At 37.7% G+C, this 20,019-nt stretch overlaps 2 protein-coding genes across 4 annotated transcripts in view; one reads left to right on the top strand and one right to left on the bottom strand.

The window, feature by feature from the left end:
• Positions 1 to 20,019, bottom strand: part of LOC149097932 (UBX domain-containing protein 8-like) — a 76,318-nt gene that overhangs the window by 47,482 nt on the left and 8,817 nt on the right. The window contains exons 6-7 of one of the 3 annotated variants that reach the window (XM_089277443.1): positions 19,887 to 19,961; positions 12,510 to 17,795 (exon numbers count right to left, since the gene is read on the bottom strand). The exons of 1 other annotated variant lie outside the window; for it this stretch is intronic. In XM_089277443.1, coding sequence (XP_089133569.1) covers positions 19,896 to 19,961 — 66 coding nt within the window. In that variant the 3' untranslated portion in view covers positions 12,510 to 17,795; positions 19,887 to 19,895. Of the gene's footprint in view, positions 1 to 12,509; positions 19,962 to 20,019 lie in introns of those variants that run through there. One more of the 3 variants, XM_089277442.1, reaches the window with a different exon arrangement.
• LOC149097939 (uncharacterized) lies at positions 5,995 to 8,536 on the top strand. The gene is made up of 3 exons (XM_089277714.1): positions 5,995 to 6,113; positions 6,412 to 6,460; positions 7,577 to 8,536. The coding sequence occupies exon 3, from the start codon at positions 7,628 to 7,630 to the stop codon at positions 8,516 to 8,518; it is 891 nt and encodes a 296-aa protein (XP_089133840.1). The 5' UTR covers positions 5,995 to 6,113; positions 6,412 to 6,460; positions 7,577 to 7,627; the 3' UTR covers positions 8,519 to 8,536.

Genomic DNA, 20,019 nt, shown 5'->3' on the forward strand with positions numbered 1-20,019 from the left:
AGAGCGGAAAGCGTTCCGGACCACTGCCATTTTGTTGAGTAATTCCAGGGGACGGGTGCCAACTAAATACAAAGGTCTTTTCGCGAGAGACCGTAAATAGCACGCGAGGACAAAATAATCACGTGAAATCCTGGGGGCGAGAGTTCGCGAGGCCATTTTTCCCTCGTAGTCTAGATTAGGACCATGCGGAAAAAGTAGATTTTACGGCAAGGGCTATTGGAATCAACAAAGAAAACTGAAGGTAGCCACGCATTTTTCCGCGATAATTAGCCTTGAATCGCGAAAAAACTGACGTCAGCATTTTTTTGAAAAAAAAGGAAAAGATATTCCTCTCAGATTTCCTTAGAATTTACATGTATACAGAAAAGCAAACCTTCAAACTACATGATAAATGGTACATAAAAACCACGTTTGGAAGGTTAATAGTAAAATTATCGTCGGAACAGCGCTCTTAGCGTCCCTGACAGCTGTCCCTGGTTTAGCCAAAATACAGTCAAAATAGCTTTTCGTCATAGCCAAAAACTAATCACTTGTCTAGTACTGTTACCAACCATTTCGTGACATAAAATGTTGGAGTAATTAACCATGCGTTTTTAAAAGTTAAATGAGTTGTATTCATCTTTATGGAAAACTTTTTCGGTACCCGTTATATTATTTTCCTGTCACTTCCCCAGTAAGTCTAACATGTTGTTAACCTGTTTTACCCGCGGGCGCATTACCTCCTCTGCAAGTACATGTTTACGGTTGGATTTCAGTATAGTTTTCTACGGAAAATAGCTAGTTTTTCAGATGGAAGCCGTTAAAAGTTTGTGGTTAGCAATATGCCGCTATTCTGGTATTCCTGGTTTTAGCGCATCCTCATTAACTTGATTTGGTTACAGTAGGTTGATTCAACCCTAGCGCGTGCGTGGCGTGTAAACAATGCCTTGCGTGATGCGCAAAACGTGAGCGCACTAACAATAATAGGCACCGTCAATAAAAGCAAAGCTGATTTTTTTCGCAAACGTTTTTCTCGAGCGTGAACAGAGGAGAAATTGAGCTTAACCTTATTTACATACTAATAATCTTATCCTCTTCACAAATATAACATGATTTAGCTCCCAAGTTGTTGTCGCTTTGCTATAAAAGAATTGGTTCAGGCTTTTAACGGTGCATATATCGAGTTAACGGTGCACTCGAAAAGCCCCATAATTGCTTGGAAAATCGTGAAAACATAAATATACAAGGACGGTGAATTTTTGGTGCAAATTTTCTGTGCATCAAAATATTTGTACAAATCTAACATCGTTCTTCGCACATCAGTCGAAATGAGAATTTTAAAGTATTAACTTCTTTAGAAACAGCTGAAAGGAAGTCGAAACGAAATTGGCGTCTTCCACTTTGGAGATGTTGTCTGTCCGCGTTGACTATTGAGAGGAGCTGGACGGAAGTCATTGATACTGAACAAATAAACAAATTCTTAGAACGTCAAATACAATATATATATAACCACAAAATTATAAAAAGAATTGAGTAGAATAGGTCTGGTAAAACATGGACAAATGTTACAGGACTGAACTTTATTGTTTTTATATTTCATGCTCTGCCAGCATGTTTTAGTTACGTCAGTAGTGTGACGTTTGTTTCTTGAGTTCAGACAGTTCAGTCAATTGTTATTCAACAGCATAGCATATCGACATATTGTTTACACGAAGATATTAAGTTCAGAATTAATGCAATCTTACTGTTCTCCCGTCTTGGACGTTCAATCAACTTCCCGATAATGCTGTTTGTTTTTTTGTTTTTATCAGCAACGCAGTTTAGAGAGTCAGATACTTTTTTTTACCACAGATATCACCTCTTGGATATGTAGTGTAAAGTTCTCATGCGGAAAATTCAATTTGAAGCGTGATGTTTGTCTTTTTGTCTCAGACAACTGAAAAGCGAAACGGAAAAATATTTAACTAATTACTATTAAAGGCCAGAGCATTTTGACATATTGTTTACATTTAATTCTCCTAGTTAATTACGTAAAATGAGTTTCATCTTATAGTTTGCATTGAATGTTCCTCTTTAGCTCTGAGACCAATCACTAAGAAGCTTCTTCTTTACAAGGTAGGCTTAATGACTTTCTAAACTTTTTTGCTGGTTCTTTTTATTACACTGTAATAGTCAAACAATTTGGCCCATGGTTGCTGTTAAGAATATCGTATTAAATTCAAAGTAGAAACCGAGAGAAAGTTTTGCATTCACTTTTGAGTTAATTCGTTTCCACTATTTCTTTTTTCTTTGAATACTGTTAAAGCAGACATGTACAGTGGCAATATACCACTGAAAATAAAGTATTATGAATTAAAAGCGGCCCATGTTAAAAACATTACAGTTAGTAGGACGCGTCTCTTCTGCGTTACAGTTACTTTACTGTTTTGGTGAAAGCTTTAAGTTTACGTCTCGCTTAACTGTCCAATATCTGAAAACACAACAGAATTCGAATGGCAAGTCTACTGTGATCTGTTGGTAAGGGCAAATATTTTATGCAGTTCTCTACAAAAATAGAGAAACAGCTGAACCTCTCGATTAATTGAACTCTTCAAAGCTGCTACAAAATTGAGCATGCTATTGCGGGCGTTCCAATAATTAGAAATTCAAAACTTTAAAGTTTTAAATACAGGTTTACATCAAATTCGCCTAGGCTGTAGCCCTAAATATTATACAGAAATCTTTCGCAACATTTTCCTTTACCGCCGAAAACAAGAAACTTATAGCTATGATCCCGTAAATGATGAGAACAATTATAGGCCAAAGAAACGACGACAAAGGTGGGCTTAAACTATTGTGTAAATTCCGGGTTGCAGCATTTAGAAAATTATTGAGTCTGTAACTTTCAGTTGAAAGGGCCTTTTAAATAAAGACAAACATTCAGGAAGATTAAGCGGAGAAAAAACCTGGGTAAAGTTCGATGTTAAAATCAAGCGTCATATAGTCTGAGGCTGCCGAAATGAGAAAATTTAACGAGTCGAGTATTATTGGAAATAAAGTAAGCTACATTCAATGATCCACAGTTAGTTACGTAAAAAGACCTGCCTGTATTTTTTTTTCTTGACACATATTATACAAGATTCGTTGTCGAGCTCTAATGTTGAACCATAAAGTACAGTCACGAACACGCATCAATTCAAAATGAAACATTAAGCCCTGCGCTTAGCTCAGAGACCTAAGACAAAATTAATTCCCTTTAACCTTTAATCTCTCAACTGTTGCAAGAGTTTTGAACGTTTCGGTTTTTGGACATAGCGCGAAATTTAAAACAAATTATTCATTCGAATTATTTAAAAGAACGGAAGGTTTCTACATTTGAATATTCTCAGGTTAGATCAAGAAAAATACTGAACTGAACTCGTAATAGCCGGGTTACTTCTTGAGGTTATGCAATTGGGTAGCAGTATTTTAGAGTAGAGTTGCATTGTCCTCACCTGCTTAAACTTAAGATGCGTCAATTTTTAGTCAACAATTATTTAACTTTCCACTATTCAATATCACATAAGTGGAGGCAAAATTGTCAATTTTTTATGCTCAACCAAATGATGTCTTTGCAGGGTGACTGTTTTCCATTGCTGAGCTGCTTGTAAGACCCACTCACCAGGAACTGAAGTTTCCTATTGGCAAGGTAGGTTAAAGACACACACTGAATTTTTACTGATAATTGTTATTGTAGGTCTATCCTGTTTAGTGGCGAAAAAAACATCAAGAAAAAATAGAAATGCCCAATACTATAATGAGAGCTTTTCAAAATCATTATATTTAAGTGCAAAGTCAGCCAAGAAAATATTGTAAACAATTCTCGGTGAATACATGTCACTTCTATATTTTAAAGCAAATTTAGTTTTAACTAGACCACAGTTTTATTTTGGGTCCAAAAGACAGTCTTCGAGGCAGTAGACTCAAGATTTTCCGAAAGGTAGACAGTTCCCGGATAACAGTAAAAAGCTTTTATTCAGGGCCCCCACAATATAATAGTCGACACTGAACAGAGAGTTAGTAATTCGCCAAGGTGAAATTAGAGCCTTTGATATCCCTGAATAACTTTAAATTTCTAAGGCAGCTGAAAGGAAGTCTTAAATGAAGAGAAATTTTTGAATATTTTGCTTTTTTTTTGGATCAAATAATCCATCGGCAGAATAGTTACGCCCCGGAATCAGTTTTGTACGAGCAAAGTAAACTGGTCTACATTTGGCCAAAGCTTCCCGGCGGTCCGTCAGCAAACGTTCTTACAGTTCAGTCAGAAATAAAGAAAATAATGTTAATAATAAAGAAGAATTTAATTTAATGAGGAGGAGTATTCAAAGAGTAAAAGTATGCTTCATTCTTGGCTAATATTGTTTTAAGAGCCGAAACGAACGATTTTTTGAAGACGAAAAGCATCAAGAAGATCAAGCAGCGACGAATGTTGGTGGGCGTAGCTTAATAAGTCTTAACTTCAGGCGTGATATTTTAGATGTCAGTAAAAAAGGGAATTCGGTGAGGTGCAGAATTATTGACAAGAGACGTGTGCTACCTTAACAGCGAATATTTAGACCGAACCTTAGCGCAATTTCCGAAAAAGGCTGTTGCTTTCTTTAACACAAATGAATGAGAACTTCAGATGGTCATCACCATAACAAATGACAGGGGCACGCATCGACCGTTTTCTATCAAATGTTTTTAACGCTGTTTTAGGCTATCTGGAGTACTTTTAAGGCTCTTTAGGTTAATTTTAGGTTGCGCCAAAAAAGTTTTATCTGTTCGGTTATTCTAGGGGAACTTGAGTATTCTCGAATTTATTACGGCTTTTTTGTCCATTCCCCGAAAACCTTAGGTCTTATCACCTTTCCGAAAATGATAGCTGACCTTTTTTCGGTACCCAAAACGACATTTTTAACAATCCGAAAACAACAGCCATTGAATTTCTCATATCACGAAAGTTCGAGGCGACAATTCCCTTCAGAAAAGCAGAGGGGATTAAAGGCCTTCCGAACAGATAATTTACCGAAACGATCCGTTGGGTGCCCTTGAAATGATATCATTCGCGAAGCAACACAACAAATGCTTTGCCAAGAAGTTTCTCATTACAAATCTGTAGAACGTTAAGTTTAAGTACTGTTTTAACACCAACAGAGAAACGTTTTGTGCGGGAAATGTTTTCAGTCTGTGATTGTTACATTCGCTCATTGCATGTTTTTTCTTTGAACGTTTTTATGGAGTTTCTATAGAAATTCTTTTGTTTTCAGATCAAGAAGCAAAATAAAAATGGTATTTAACTTATCTAGATGCCATCATATTATTTTCTCGTTACTTTTTGGTGCAATGCACGTTTTATAGACAGTCCAAGATGGAAATTCACCAACACTATTTAAGTCAGTAGTTATTTAGCGTCATAGAATTTTAACACTTAGTTTTCAATTGCATTTGTCATTTTTCCATTAGGCCAATATTATATCTCTCTTTGAAGTTTGACTGATTTTCATTTACACTGAGTCTATTTACCAGGATCTAAAGTTTCCTATCAAGGTGGGTTGAAGTCTATGCCAAATGGATGATAATGTCCACTGTCACTTAAAACAGATTAATATCATGGAAAGTGAATTTCTTTTTTGTGTGCAGCTAATTGAATATAGAGACATTATGGTGATGTAGTAGATCTGAACGCCATACAACGCGTTTTACCTCCCCCTTGCACTAAAATTGTTGTAAAATATTGAGGCGCTTACATGCAACAATAGTGACGTGTTCTCAACAATGTTATAAATTTATGTCGGATCAGCAGAAAGGAACGTTTTTCCTCGAGAAATCATTTCTAACTTAACTTATTTAGGTTCTTTACCCGCCTTGTGCTATTCACAAATAGATGACAAGACATCCCGAAAAAAGCAATTTGTATTGAATGGAAAATTAAAACGTAACACAAAAAACTTGCTCATTATTAGCCGCCAGTATTTGCTTGTATCCATATCAGTCTATCTTTTTATAGAGGTGCATTACTTTTGTAAGATAGATTTTCGCTCTAACTATTAAACTCGTCTTTCTCTTTACAGCAAAAAATTATCAAGTCTTTTAACACAAAGACTCACCAGAGAGAATATCTGGTTTACAACTGGGTAAGTTGAAGGCGTTTCAACTTATTTTCACTTATCTTTCCAATATTTGTTCTGGTAACTGTTTTCGTAGATGTTTGAAAAGAACTTGAATTGTTTTCTGCAGGGCTTTATAATCTTTGTTTTTCCAATGCTATAACAATCACTCTTTGAGAAAGCTTGAAAATAAATAAATAGAATATATCTAGTGGACACGTTATCAACATTATTTTACCGATTCTACGCCATTTAGGACGGTCACTTCTCGCGTATTTGCTTTCTATTTTATATCAATTATCTTATTATATCATTTTCTTTACAGTGTGTATTTATTCTCCAACGAGAAATTCAAGGGGAGAGCCTCGACTAAGGTAAGTTTGAGAGTTGTTTCAACTGTTCTTTTGATACAAGTGCGGAGAAAGACATGATTGACCATCACAGTTATAGCCTAGAAAAAATTCAGATTCAGCCTTGAACGGGGTTCCGGTGCAGTGCTCTACCAAATGAACCATCAAGCCAACTGGGAGCTGTTCACTTTTTGATACTCAACCTAAAATATATTGTTGTTATGCTTTGCCGTTGAGTTTTCCCAATGTTACGGATGTTCTCTCTTCCAGAATGTTTCATAATTAAGTCCATTTGAACATTATAATACCAAGAAAAGCGTTACTTAGTTCTTTGTGCGCGATTAGACGTATCTACACGTTGTGGGGTGTGAATGGTTTAAATTCTTAGTTCCATTTAAACACCATTATATCATCAATGTTACAAATTTATCTTCGGTCACAACGGGAGCATTTTAGCCTGAAAAAGATAAACAACAGCACCGTTATTTTTGATTCAGATTCTGATTCGATTGAAGAGGCTATCCAATAAACCATTTAAAACAAGAAATAGCACCAGTGATGGCATCAACGTCGATCGGGCGAAAAGATGGCTCCTAAGGCGAGAAGTTAAACGACGTTTGCGGAGAAAAGGAAAGACAGAATAGAGTGCTATACCGCTTTATCTGGTTTACAATAGCAAAGATTTCTTTCAACTACACCTGACAATCTTCTATTGTCAGTAAATTTTGTAACCTGTTAAAGTTAAAGTAAGCTTTCTTTTTGATTTAAAGAAATAGCAAACTTGATTTAATCTTTATACAGCTTTTATATTTTTGTGGAGTGAAATCTTGTAAATATATAAGAACCAAATTTCCTTTCTTTAAGACCCCGAAATTTAAGCATACGCTTTCGGTATTTAGGGCGTACATCAAATTATTGAAAACAAACATATCAACAAACATATTAAAAACTACAACAGACCTAATTATTGAAAGTAGCATATTAAAAACTGGTTTTCAACACCTCGAAAGCCTAGGAATTACAGCACACGCTCTCGAAAATAAAATCTGTACATTTATGCAAGCTTTTCTTCCCTAATAATTGCTTGTCTTACACAAGCAGAAAAAGAACCTGGCAATAATAATTCATTTCTTTCCACAGGCAGACGAGTAATTACTTCTAACAGTAATACGAAAAGGACAGAGCTTTGAGATGCTGTCTTTATCTGACTGCATACCCTGGATGACTGTAGGATTAGCCGAGAGTGTCGCTATAGTAACAATCAACCTCTGTACGATAATTGTTTTTATAAGAAACCGTAATCTCCGCAAGCGTAGCATGTACCTGGTGATAAATTTGGCAGTTATAGATATGTTGGTTGGAGGAGTTGCTGTGTATGTTCTGTTCTATATACCTGGGATAACGTGTAATCTGTGGAACATGCATTCATATGAAGTTGGAACAGAATATTTTATAATTGTACTAAGCACGTTATTCGTCTTTGGTTCGTTAACAAATATTGCCATCATCGCTTTAGAACGGGTGCACGCGACTTTTTTCCCTTTTAGGCATCGTGTGCCAAAAAAGTGGGTATATCGATTAATAATTGCCGCTGTTTGGGTTTCATCTGGGTTGGTAACAATAGCTTTTATACTTCTCGTACAGTTTGATGAATTATATTACGGTCTTTACTTTTTTACATTTATTTCAATTTGCCTTTTGATCATTTGTGTTTCTTACACGTCCATTGTTATTAAAGTCCGTTGTGGAGGGCGGCCCCAACACCATGGTGCAACCAGTAGAGAAAGAAAACTGACCATGACATTGTTCATTGTGACTTTTGTGTCTCTTCTGTTGTGCCTGCCATTCGTTATATTCCGTTATGTCGTTTTTATCACTAAATTTAAAATATATCAGTCTCTGTCCTTTTCAGTGGGTTTTCATTTAAGTTTTGCATTGTTGGTTTTATTTTATGCAAACTCTCTTGTAAATCCTATATTATACACTATCCGTTTGCCAGAATACAGATCAGCTTTACTTGCTCTCTTTCGCACACGACCTCAGCAACAAAGACAAGTTGCAGTTCCTCTTGGTGACATGTAATGCAGATACTATAAAAAGCTATTCCAGTCTCTGTGCCCAGCTTTGTTGTTTTGTAACATTACATTAACCCCACATTTTATAGATGAACGAGCACGATGAAAAAAACAAAAGAATTATCGTCGTGAGAAAGTCTAACCTACAGCAGATGAACATACAATGGAATTCCGATTTTTCGAACCTCCAATGGAAACAAAAATTAGAGCGAAAAATCGTACTGTTGGAGAAATGGGAGGTAAAGGTAGAGTGTTCGGGTGAGGAGTGGGAAACGAATTTGGTTTCAGTTATCGGGAGGTTTCAGAAAATGGGGGTTCGAGAAATCACGATTTCATTGCAGTTTAAAGGAAAATAAACAAGACGCTGTGCTCCAGGAACAAAAGTATATCTGGTGTTTTATTGCCTATATCTTAAGTTTCAGAGTAGGTGACTAAAATTGATGTTAAGTTAATTGACGATTTAATTTATAGTCATGTTATACCATCTTGAGTGCGATTATGGTATTGCGATTTTCTAGCACTCAACGTGTCAGTTAGTTAATAGTCTACATGACTCGGTAGAGATCGATTTGGTTCAATTAGTTAGTAAATCTACCAGGCGATGAATCTTGTATAATTGAGTCTGAAGATGGTATAGAATAATACCGAAATGTAATATCGCTAATTTTCCTTGCATGTGCTACCTATATATAATTAGTCACAATGCCGTTACTCGGATTAACCTTTAACCTTTATGTAAATAACAAGCTCCTGCATATTAGAACGTGAACAGGCGCTTTATTTCAAGGGAGTTCCCGTTCGGAAACAGAACACTCCAAACTTGTCCCGAGACCGCCTTTTAAAGTTTCGGAAGGGCGGGAAAAGCCATGGAGAAAAAAAATAGTGAAATGCAAACAAACAAACAAACAAACAATAAATTAAAACAAATTCAATTTCCTCAAAGAATTTTGAGCAGAAATCTTTTGGAGGGTTGACGTCGCCGAAATTTTCTCGATCGAAAGCAGGAGCCATAATCGGGGACGGAGACCGTAAGCGCGCGCCATTTCTAGTATTGGGGTTGTCCCCATGATATGGGACAATAATTCTATTTTTAGAACAAATTGCGCCATCGCCTGCGGCACACGCGCGTACATGCTGCGAGGATTTTTGCGGATGTCGCGCGGGGGAAATGGCGTCCGAAATTCCCGAAATTTTTCATGTTTTTGGCCCACAACTCAACGCGTTTACGTCTGTTGGAATTTTGCTTAAGTATTTTCGTCGTAAGCTGCTCCAGTTTGAGTCAAGTAAGACTGTCGAATTTAGGTATGTTCCGCTGTAAGCTTACATATATCGCTGACCAAGTTGTGTTCCGACGGATGCTTCTTTTACATGAGCTGTACATTACTCCACTTTAAATTTCACATATGCTGAAGATTAACAGCTTTTCCATTACACAGCAAAAAACTAGCTGGATATATTTAGATATAGCAGAGCTTCAGGACTTCATAGTTTCCTAGCTCCTCTTGCTACACGCTTGCGAGGAATTTGTCAGTCTATCGCGACCGAAAAGTAAAACAAAATAATTGCTAGTTTGAGTTTCGCTTGAATTGTAAGCAACGCTTGATGTTTCATCAAGGCCCAATAACTTTACGTCCGTAGATACTGCTCAGTTTTATTCGTGTAAAGATCCAGTAAATTCTCTGTTGTCGATGAATGAGAGCGCCCGCCGATGCGTGTTTTGTACAGTCAGTAAACATGACAAATTGTACTTCCACCGCACTTTCGTGTGAAAGCGTACATCGAACTCAAACAATAACTCTATACTTTTTAAATATGTTTAAGATTGATAAATGTTTGAGAACATATTAAAAGCTAAACTGAAAATATGTGAATAAAGCAGAAATAATCAGCAAAGTTACGATGACGCTTTCTTTAATCAACTTGGAATAACGATTTCGATTTTGTTGATCGAGTTATCAAAACACTCCTTGTCTATTTTTGTTTTCGCAGTGTAAAACTTCACTATGCTTATGTTGAAGAAAGACACATGATGTTAGTAGCCTTTTTTGCGTTCGTGAAATTTGTTACAGCAGCTCAGCACAAAAGATAACGAAAGAAATCTTTGTCAAGATTTGTTGACAATTGAAAACACCGACTCGGACTTGAAAGTGCACGAACTGCACTATGCAAATGAGCTAATTGTACGCGTCAGACTTTCCTTTCAAAAACTTTTGCAAACTCACCAAACAAGCAGAAACAATAAGAAACCGTCAAAACAGGTTTTGGTTATGATGAACCATTGTCTGAGAAACTCACAAATTAACTCGATACCAGAGTAGAGAGTTTTCTTGGTATATTCTTAAGTCAGAACAAACGCAAAAACATACGCGTAAGCTTACAACTAGCGTGAGCAGATCTTATTATTCATTCCCAGCGCGAGATTGAAGTCTTGTTTTCGACCCTGAAAAACCCACCTTTTCCGTTAGCTCAGAGCATAAAACTGCATATAAGCGCCCTGGTTGGTATTCCCTGCCTTATTCCCTGCCATCGCTGTGAAAAATACGCAAGAGAATCTCTCAACTCTCACCATTTGATCACGCAACGTGACAACATCCACGCGAGAACCCCCGACATGTGCGTGAATCCGCGCGGATATATGACGTCAGGATGGCGCAATTTGTTCTAAAAATAGAAAAATTGTCCCATATCATAGGTACGCGCGAATCCCGAGACTTACGGTCTCCGTCCCCGATTATGGCTCCTGTCGAAAGTTATTCTTACCGAATTACTTCATTTGGTTTATATTATCAAGGGACCAATGACATAGCAGAACGTACCGGCCAACACAAGGTATTTGTCTGTCCTTCCACTTTCGAAGGGAAAAGGGTCCTAGGTTGAATGATGTTATAATACATTTTAAATGTACAATATGAAAATTTGATAGATGTTTAAAAGCATACTTAGTGCTGTATAACATATTAGATTATGATAAAGATAAATAAAAGTATCAATGAAGCTACGAATTGACTTTCTCTTTTGACTTTCTTTTTTTTTTTTTACAACAACTGCAATTCAGACACGCACCTTAACCCTACAGTCATCTGCTTTAGTGACTCAAACCTCTTAACACTATTATAGATGGCATATGAATCCACCGGAAGTTGATAACGCATAATCAACAAAATACTTCACAACGGTTTCATGTCCTATTGTGAATAATCGATGTACGGGTGAAGTTGGGAGGGCAAGAAAGAAGCTTAAGGAAATGCCGGAAAATTCCAGTTATAAGACCTCCTCCGATGGTTTACATGCATGTTGTGCGTTTGTATTTCATAACAAAAAAAAACTCGATTTCTCTGAAGATCTTTCGCAGCTACCCTGCGAGCAGAGTCGTTTCGGATCTTATTCGGAAACTATTCGCATTCGATCTAACGGCGCTGAGTCGCGTTAAACCGACTACGCTTTCGTCTTCAGGCAAGTAGAAAAATTTGTAGGGCGAGGCGACGAGAAGTTTACAAGGTAGAGTGGCTCAAACATCGAGAATGAGGAAATCCATCGGGGCAATGCAGCTCATGTAGTGGAGGTTTGCCAGTTCTTGTACCTTATATAGTATGTGTCGTAGCGGTCAACCAATAAACCAGACGAGAGATATGTTTAGTACATCATGTTATGAAGACTCGAAGACTAGAACAATTTAATAAAAACTTAGCTAGTGAGCAGCACTCTGCGAACTGTAGTTGTATAACTTCTTTATTTCTCCTACGCGTTTCGTGTGACTAACGTACACTTCGTCAGGGAGTTTAACAACACAACACGAAGCGCCTGTATATATACCTAACTCGTACAAGAGTTTACATTTCGTAAGAACACACCTACGAATATACAGATAGGAATGACATACTCCGCGGTAATGCGTCGAGGAAACAGGCTGTAAATTTCGGCAAGGTGTGACATATTTTGTGCGTGATATAATTTTGGGGCCCACAGTTTTAGTATTTTTTTTTCTTTTCTTTTCTGAATTTCTAGCTAAGCGACCGGGCCATCGTGCCAAAGTCGCCTCCAACCGCCTCAAGAAATGCCCCCTTGCCTCTCAACAGTTGGAGGCGACTTTGTCACGAAATTCAAATCCTGTGGCCAAGAGAATCGGTTACGGATCGAGACGGAGCAAAAATGGAAAGCAAGAGCTGGAAAAGCAGCGACCCGCGCGTGATTAAGATAAACTTTGGAACTTTGGGAGAAAGCGAATGAGAAGAAGAGTTATCGACGGCTGCCATGAGGTAATTTTGAGTAGATTGGAACATTTTTTGTGGAATTTAGAGAGCTTTGAACGCGGGCCGTCTGGCCAGTAGGTCGCACGCCTAAGTTTCGTTTCTCTTTAGGGGAAGCAAACCGCCGAAAAGTGAAACTCGCCTAAATGGCTCTAAGCCACCTCCTGGAACCCAGACACATCAAAATAACGCAAAGCAAACATAAGGTTAGCCATTTTATTCCAATTAACCTTAAAAATAATTGAACGCTCGGTTTCGAGCTTACTGGCCGAAAATATAGCCCCACTTAATTTCAACACTGAAAAAGTAGCCCAGGCCGGCTTACGCGCAGCTTGATTTTGACCAACTTAAGCTTGATTTCCAAGAACTTGGACGATATTTCCCAGTCCCAGGGACTCTAAACTAAATCGTGATGACCTTGGTTTTTAGTTAAATCGACAGGGAAAAAATCATTTAACCCTCGGTTTCAAGCTTGCCGGGCGAAATATAGCCCACTTCATTTTAACATTAAAAAAGTAGCGCGCTGAAGGTGATGTGGAAATATGACTTATAAGAGGTTGGCTCGCTTCCGATGCTGAAAGAAATCTGGAATGACATCCATATCAAATGTTACTCGGGCCAAGTAATAGCTGTAGATGACTTCTGCTCGATTTACAAAGCCACCATTTTCGGTGCGGAACAGCTGATTTTAGGAGTCGAAGCTTCGCGGTTCGTCGAATCTCTAGTCATCTCTACGGTTAAAAGATAAATTATTTCCGTTTCTGACATCCTCATCTTCATCCGGAATTGAACTTACCTTCGGCACTTTCCTTCTTAGATATCTCGACTTGTGTATGAAGTGTATCAGTGTATCGCTGGCCAACAAAATGGTTGTTGAGAGATATTGTGTTTTCGTTCGACGATAAGAGAGCTGAGAGGTAAAACCTACGAAGAAAAGGGTTGAATAATTCGAAATCAAAGCAATGTTTTGTCCTTGAAAACTTGTGTAAAGCTTGATTAATCGAGTTTACGCCGCTGCATTTTCTTATCGACTCTTATGAATCAAAAGGAATCATAAACAGCTTGCTAATTTGCTAATTAGCGATGACTCTTTCAAAATAACAAAAACAATTTGCAATAAATGGAATTAAAAAACTAGAAGCTTAATGGGAGAAGTAGGGTATGTTTTGTTTCAATGTAAGTGGTAAGAAATAATTGTATTGGTCCCCTATACCAGGTCACACTTTCAGCAAATTCTTCTTTAACTCACAAATCCAAAATTAACTATGTACTGTGTGGATCCATTTTGTAGTCAATGTGATAACCCCGATTTTGGCCTTGCTCAACTTCCTTGAATGTGACTTTGCCTCAGACATTGCCACTGGCAATATCAATGTTCAAACTGATGATATGAGTCAGAGATTTCTTCACCTTGTGCTTATGTGTTGGATGTAACTTGTATTTTCTCCTAGTGTCCATTCCTTGGTTCTCAGTACGTGAGGCCATGTAAAAGGAAAATCGGGCTCAATGGAAAGAAGGCTTGGTTGAGTTACATGAGATGAATGTTTTGGACAAATAATATACCTCATGCTATTTATAGTGGTTGCAACTAAAATTGCAGATGGGAGATGTGAAAAAAAACTGACTTACATTTACTTGAAAATAATATTTCAATTCCAAAGTATGCTATTTAAACCTAATATTTGCAAAGTGCTGACAAGGACCAAAAAAAAACACATTCTGGAAACCGCGGCCAACATTAATAAATTAGTAAACTGGAATATTGTGAATGATAGGCACGGTCAATTAGCAATGAATGAATAGCTCATGGTCCTGACATGTCTTCATTGCATGTCCTCATATCACACCTCTGCTGAAGTTTAAGGTTGATTGTCTTCTGTCTTGGTCTATTCCATTCTAAATTTAAGGTCCTAAACAGTAGCATGCTGTAGCTTTCCTTGTTTAATCATTACAGTGTAAGTGGATAAATTTAGTTCTTAGGAAATATAGCAAAGTTGATTCCAAGCCCATAGTCTTTTTAAATACCGGTTGGTAATTCAGCATTTGCTTCAAACACATTGGCTGGTTCTGCGCCAGTAAGGTTGACAATCATGTGTAAATATACACATGAAACACTTATTATTCATTAATGTATAGTCTCCCACCACTACCAACATTCAAAGGAAAACAAGCATAAAGAAGTGGGAGATCAAAAATAATCAGCCATAGATGACTGAACAATAACATCTAAGAGTAGTAAATTCTGTTTGAGATAACAATTCAAGACAGGCAGTGATCATGATAGTGAAAATTTCACTGTAAATGACATATCTTTAATGGACTAGTATCCAAAGCAGGATCCAAAACTTTTGAACATCGGCCAAACAAACGGATGACCTGCGCTACAAAAAAAAAAAATAACAAGAAAACATTAAAATATAGGGAACAAGCCGAGCTACAAAATTATACTCTTAAAACAACGGTAAAAATCACACAATCACTCTCGCGAAACACCGCGAAAATCTGACAAATCAAGGAAAATGCCCCAAACTTCAAGTCCGATTTTGACCCTTAAAACGGCGGGGCCCGACTGGGCCCGCCGAGCTTTTCTTAAAGTTCAACTCTCGAACTAAAGTTTCACGCAAAAATAATCCACAATACTGATTCCTGTTACCCTGCAAACGACCAAAAGAATATCCATGTCAAGCGCGTGTGGTAAACCAACGTTTTACACATAGCATGATTTCCACTGACTAATTCTGATGCAAAAATTGCTTACCTGCACTTGAGACTTGGCAAATAACTGGTCTAGTTATTACACTAGCAGCTCCTAGAAAAGGTTCGTTTGATTCTCATGATGAGTGCGGAAATCGGTCGAGAAACGACAACTTACTCTCCATTCGTAACGTAAAATGTGTCCTCCATCGCTCCGGCCGAGACGACAAATGATTGGTCGAATACTGTCACGTGGACCATGTCCAGCACCGCCTGACATGACCGGTGACTATATCAGATTATGCCATAATATTGCATAATCTCACAAAAATAAATTTCGAATTACCGTGTTTTCTCGATCAAACGCCGCCGGCGCAGTTGTCCGTTTCGTAAACGGTCGATGCCATTTTCGCAACACTTAAAATTGTTTTTAAACTATCAATGAATTTTTCTCTACTAAATTAAAGAAAAAAGGAAATTTGTAAGTAACCACCCAGTGTCAAACCCGGAACCCCCGTTTCCTAACATCCCTCTTATACTACTACACTATCAGGTTGATCCGCCAAATGTCTGTAAAATTAATTGTAAAACGTTACTCTCTTAAATATTACTGATAGAGTTGCCCCAACCATCAAATAAAAGCTTCCCGCAAGCAAACCAGTGTGGATATGAACAATTAAGCATTTGGTGAGTGCGTTTTACTCCATCAACAAATTACAACCAGTTTCTACCTTGCCCAGGCCTTAACTGCAGTTAACTGGTCATGTTACACTACCTTGAGTGCGATTATGTCCGCTGTTTCCTGCACTCAACAATTTTAATGATGCCAGGTTAATATCGGAACAAACTGACGTTTGCCACGATTTGATTGAATGATGACAGAGCATCTCGTAATTAACCACCTTGCTCATTTGAGGAGTTCTCTGTTGAGCACGAACTGAATAAGAAGTCTACAAAACGAGGAATAACAAGCTGGGAGTTTCCCGTTCGGAATAAGAAGATTTCAACTTCGTCCCAGAGCGCTTTTCCCTTCGAAGATGGTAAAGACTGGAAAGGAGACACGAGAAGAACAAAGAGCTTTTCGGCAAAGCTGGCAAACTGCATGTCACGCATAGATTACTTTATCCATGATAAATAACCAAGTCAAGGGACGAATGGCAGAATCTACTCACCGGCTGAAAGAGCCTTCTCCCGTCCTTCCCATTTTTCGAAGAGTAAAGGGTCGTTAAGTGCCCTTGGTTAAATTATGTTATCATACATTTTGTGTACATTTATCTTTAATTATGTTTAATGCCGTAAAAGAATAAGATAATAAAAATATACTGCTGTGGTGGGAAATTGTCTTCTAACAATACTGGCACACATTGTCTTTTTGCTGGGTTATTACCTACAATGACACACGCAATGTTATGATGAACGCGGAGAATTTGGAGAACACGAGAGAGAGCCTGGATCTACCACCATTGTGTACAGTGCAAAAACATCCTCTCGTGACCGAAGGTCACGTGATTAATAAAAACCACAACTGATAAAACGTCGAAACATTTCATTTCCACGAACTTTTGTTCTGAGCCGGTCTTTCTTTATTATTTATCATATTACCGGAGGGAAAGTCTTCTGTTTTTTTCAGTTCTTGGCTAAAACTGCTTTTTTTTCTTTACAGTAAAATAGTGCCCCTTGCGCGGATCCAATCAGAATGTCGTGGAAACATCTCTACCAAAACGCGCGGACTCGGATATGTAGGTTATTGCATGGATACAACAATCAGTAAACAAAACTACGAGTCGATGACAGTTTGCAGGCTTGCCTTTCAGTTCTCTTAAAGAGGAATCTTCTTGCTAAAATTTACGGAAATTAAGTTCTTTAATTCCTACTTAAGATGTGCGAAAAATTTTGCTGTTACAGCCATCTAATCACGTGTATTGCGCCTGCCTTTGAGCCTATAAATTGGTCACAAAAACAATATTTCCCCTACACGGACCTCTAGTTCAATACTGTACATAGGTCCAGGGAATACAACCGGTGTCTGAAGATAGTAACCTACTCTCTTGATGGACTACCACATTCTCATAACTTATATTAACTGAAACCTACGGCAAAACTTAATAGGAATTTGTTTTTCGGGCTATATCAAAGAGTTAAGTCTCGTCTATGTAGCTGTAGACACCTTGTAGATTATAAAATACTATTTTATATTTCTTCCAGCACTAGCGCTGTATCGTGTGTTAATCCGGTCTCGTGCAAAGTTTGTGTTACATCAGATAGCTGTTTCCTTGGATACGTTGTCAAGATAACATGACGAGACGGCGTGTAACCCAACCAGTCAGCAAAGGTAAACAGTACCTGTCAATAAAGACAACTGAAGTCAGCGAATTAAGGCCGCGCATGTGAGGGAAGCGCGGTGGCCTCATGGTTAGTGCGCTCGTCCCCGGATCGAGTGGTCCGGGTTAGAGCCTTGGCCAGGGACACTGTGTTGTGTTCTTGTATTTATTTGTGTTGTTGTATTTAATTTATTTATTAATGACCTCACTTACTTTGTTGTTGATGCTAATTTGAGGCTATATGCTGATGATACAACACAATACTTATCAAACCGCAATCCAAATGCTCTAGAGTTCACTTCACGGAATAGCTTTGATATGCTTCAATCATGGTTTAAGTGTAACTACTAAAGTGTAAATGAGGCAAAAACCAAAGTGCTATCATTGGGCGACAATCCAACACATCTCCAGCTTTTTGCAGATCGTACCAAGCCACCCTTAGATTTAGTTAGAGAATTACAACTCTTGGGCCCAACTATAGACAGCTCATTAACTTACAAGGCCCATGTTAAATCTGTATGTGATAAAGTCAATGCTAAAGTTGCTGCTCTTAGGAAGGTACGAAAGTTTATACCTGCTGATGTGATGATCAATATTTACAAGGCCTTCATCTTACCACACTTGGAATACTGTGTACCTGTTTTAGTGGGACTTTCATCTGGACTTTCTAACAAGCTAGAATTTACTAACCAGTTTGCTATCAGAACACTAATGAATCTGCCCAAGTCAACTCCACATGGCGATCTACTTAAGATAGTAAACATCAAGTCCCTGGAGTATCGCAGATACATGCAAGCCCTTATCCTTCTTTATAAATCTTTCTTTATTACGGGGCCAAACTACATCAAGGAATTGTTCTCCTTGCGTTCTAGCAATTATGACCTAAGAGGCTATTGTAAGCTTAATCAGCCTACCTTTAAATCAAAGTATTTGCATAAATCTTATCGCTACATAACTTCACGTTTATGGAACAACCTACCTGACAATATAAGAGGAGCGTCCTCTCTTAGAATTTTTAAAAATTTACTGAACAAGGTTAACCTGACTACCGAGGCCAATTGTTGCTGCAATCTTTGTATCGATTAATTAAACTTTATATACTTAAATTTTTATAGTCTAGTTTTTAAATTTTATAGTCTAGTTTTTCAATTTTAAATTTTATAGTCTCGTTTTTGTACTTTTATTGAACAGATAATATATTTAAATTCTACATTTTAATTTTAGCATACACGTTCACATTTAAACGAGCCCCAGGCTCACTGGTGAAATGTGTCTAAATAAAGTACTTACTTACTTACTTACTTACTTACTTACTTACTTACTTATCCTGATCCTTGGGTGATCCTTGAGTCAAGAAATTTTAAGTCACTGCCAGTTTCGCTTGACTGACTTTAGATCAATTTGCATGTTTTTGATAATTTCACCAGCCGGCTCGTGGGCACTACATCGTGGTAATTTTCACGGTGAAAATTGACTGTTGAATACCGAAGTCCGATGGCTTCCAAAAGGTTTGCAACTACCGCACCAATTCGCTGATAATGCATTACGATTTTTTTCTGAAGCAAACAGAGTTTGTTTTCATTTTCCAGCCTTATAATCGAGTTAGAAATAAAATGGGACGTCAAGTAAATAACAACAGCAATTTTATTACAATATATAGTATCAAATATTTACAAGCACAAAAAACGAAAGTAACCTTTATTTAGACGTTGGCAAATTGACCAGTAGGACGTTGGCGAATCGACATAAGACGTTGGCGAACGAGACGTTGGCGAAACAACTCGTTGGCGAAACGATCGGATACCTTCTTCGGCTATGTGCTACCATTCAAATCAAAGCTACGATACAACGTTCTCATGAGGTCGTCAGTAAAAGCACCAAGGAGTGGTTCTAACTTTTGCGTATCATGTCTAAATTGTCTATTACGTGTATTTATTATGGTAATGTATATGAATTAAGGAGACCTCTACATTTAAAATCAAAACAGGAGAAGGATGAGTTCTGCAATTAACCACTAAAACAGAGAGCTCACAAAAATCATAAATCTGACATGAAAAACGGGCATTCCCCAGCTACAAACGGAGTAGATAAAGAGAGAGGTTAAAGTAAGCACCTTAATCTGTTACTCTACAGTAAATCGCCTCTTTTGAACTGCTCCATCAGGACAACGAAGGGCAACAGTTATGACCTGACAAGGAAAAACAATTAATTTTATCATGGAAAACAAATTAACATTTGCTACACAT

This window comes from Orbicella faveolata, unplaced genomic scaffold (assembly GCF_042242905.1).
Source record: "Orbicella faveolata isolate gen_17 unplaced genomic scaffold, um_ofav_v1 contig_46, whole genome shotgun sequence".
In the NCBI taxonomy this organism is placed as follows: Eukaryota; Metazoa; Cnidaria; class Anthozoa; order Scleractinia; family Merulinidae; genus Orbicella; species Orbicella faveolata.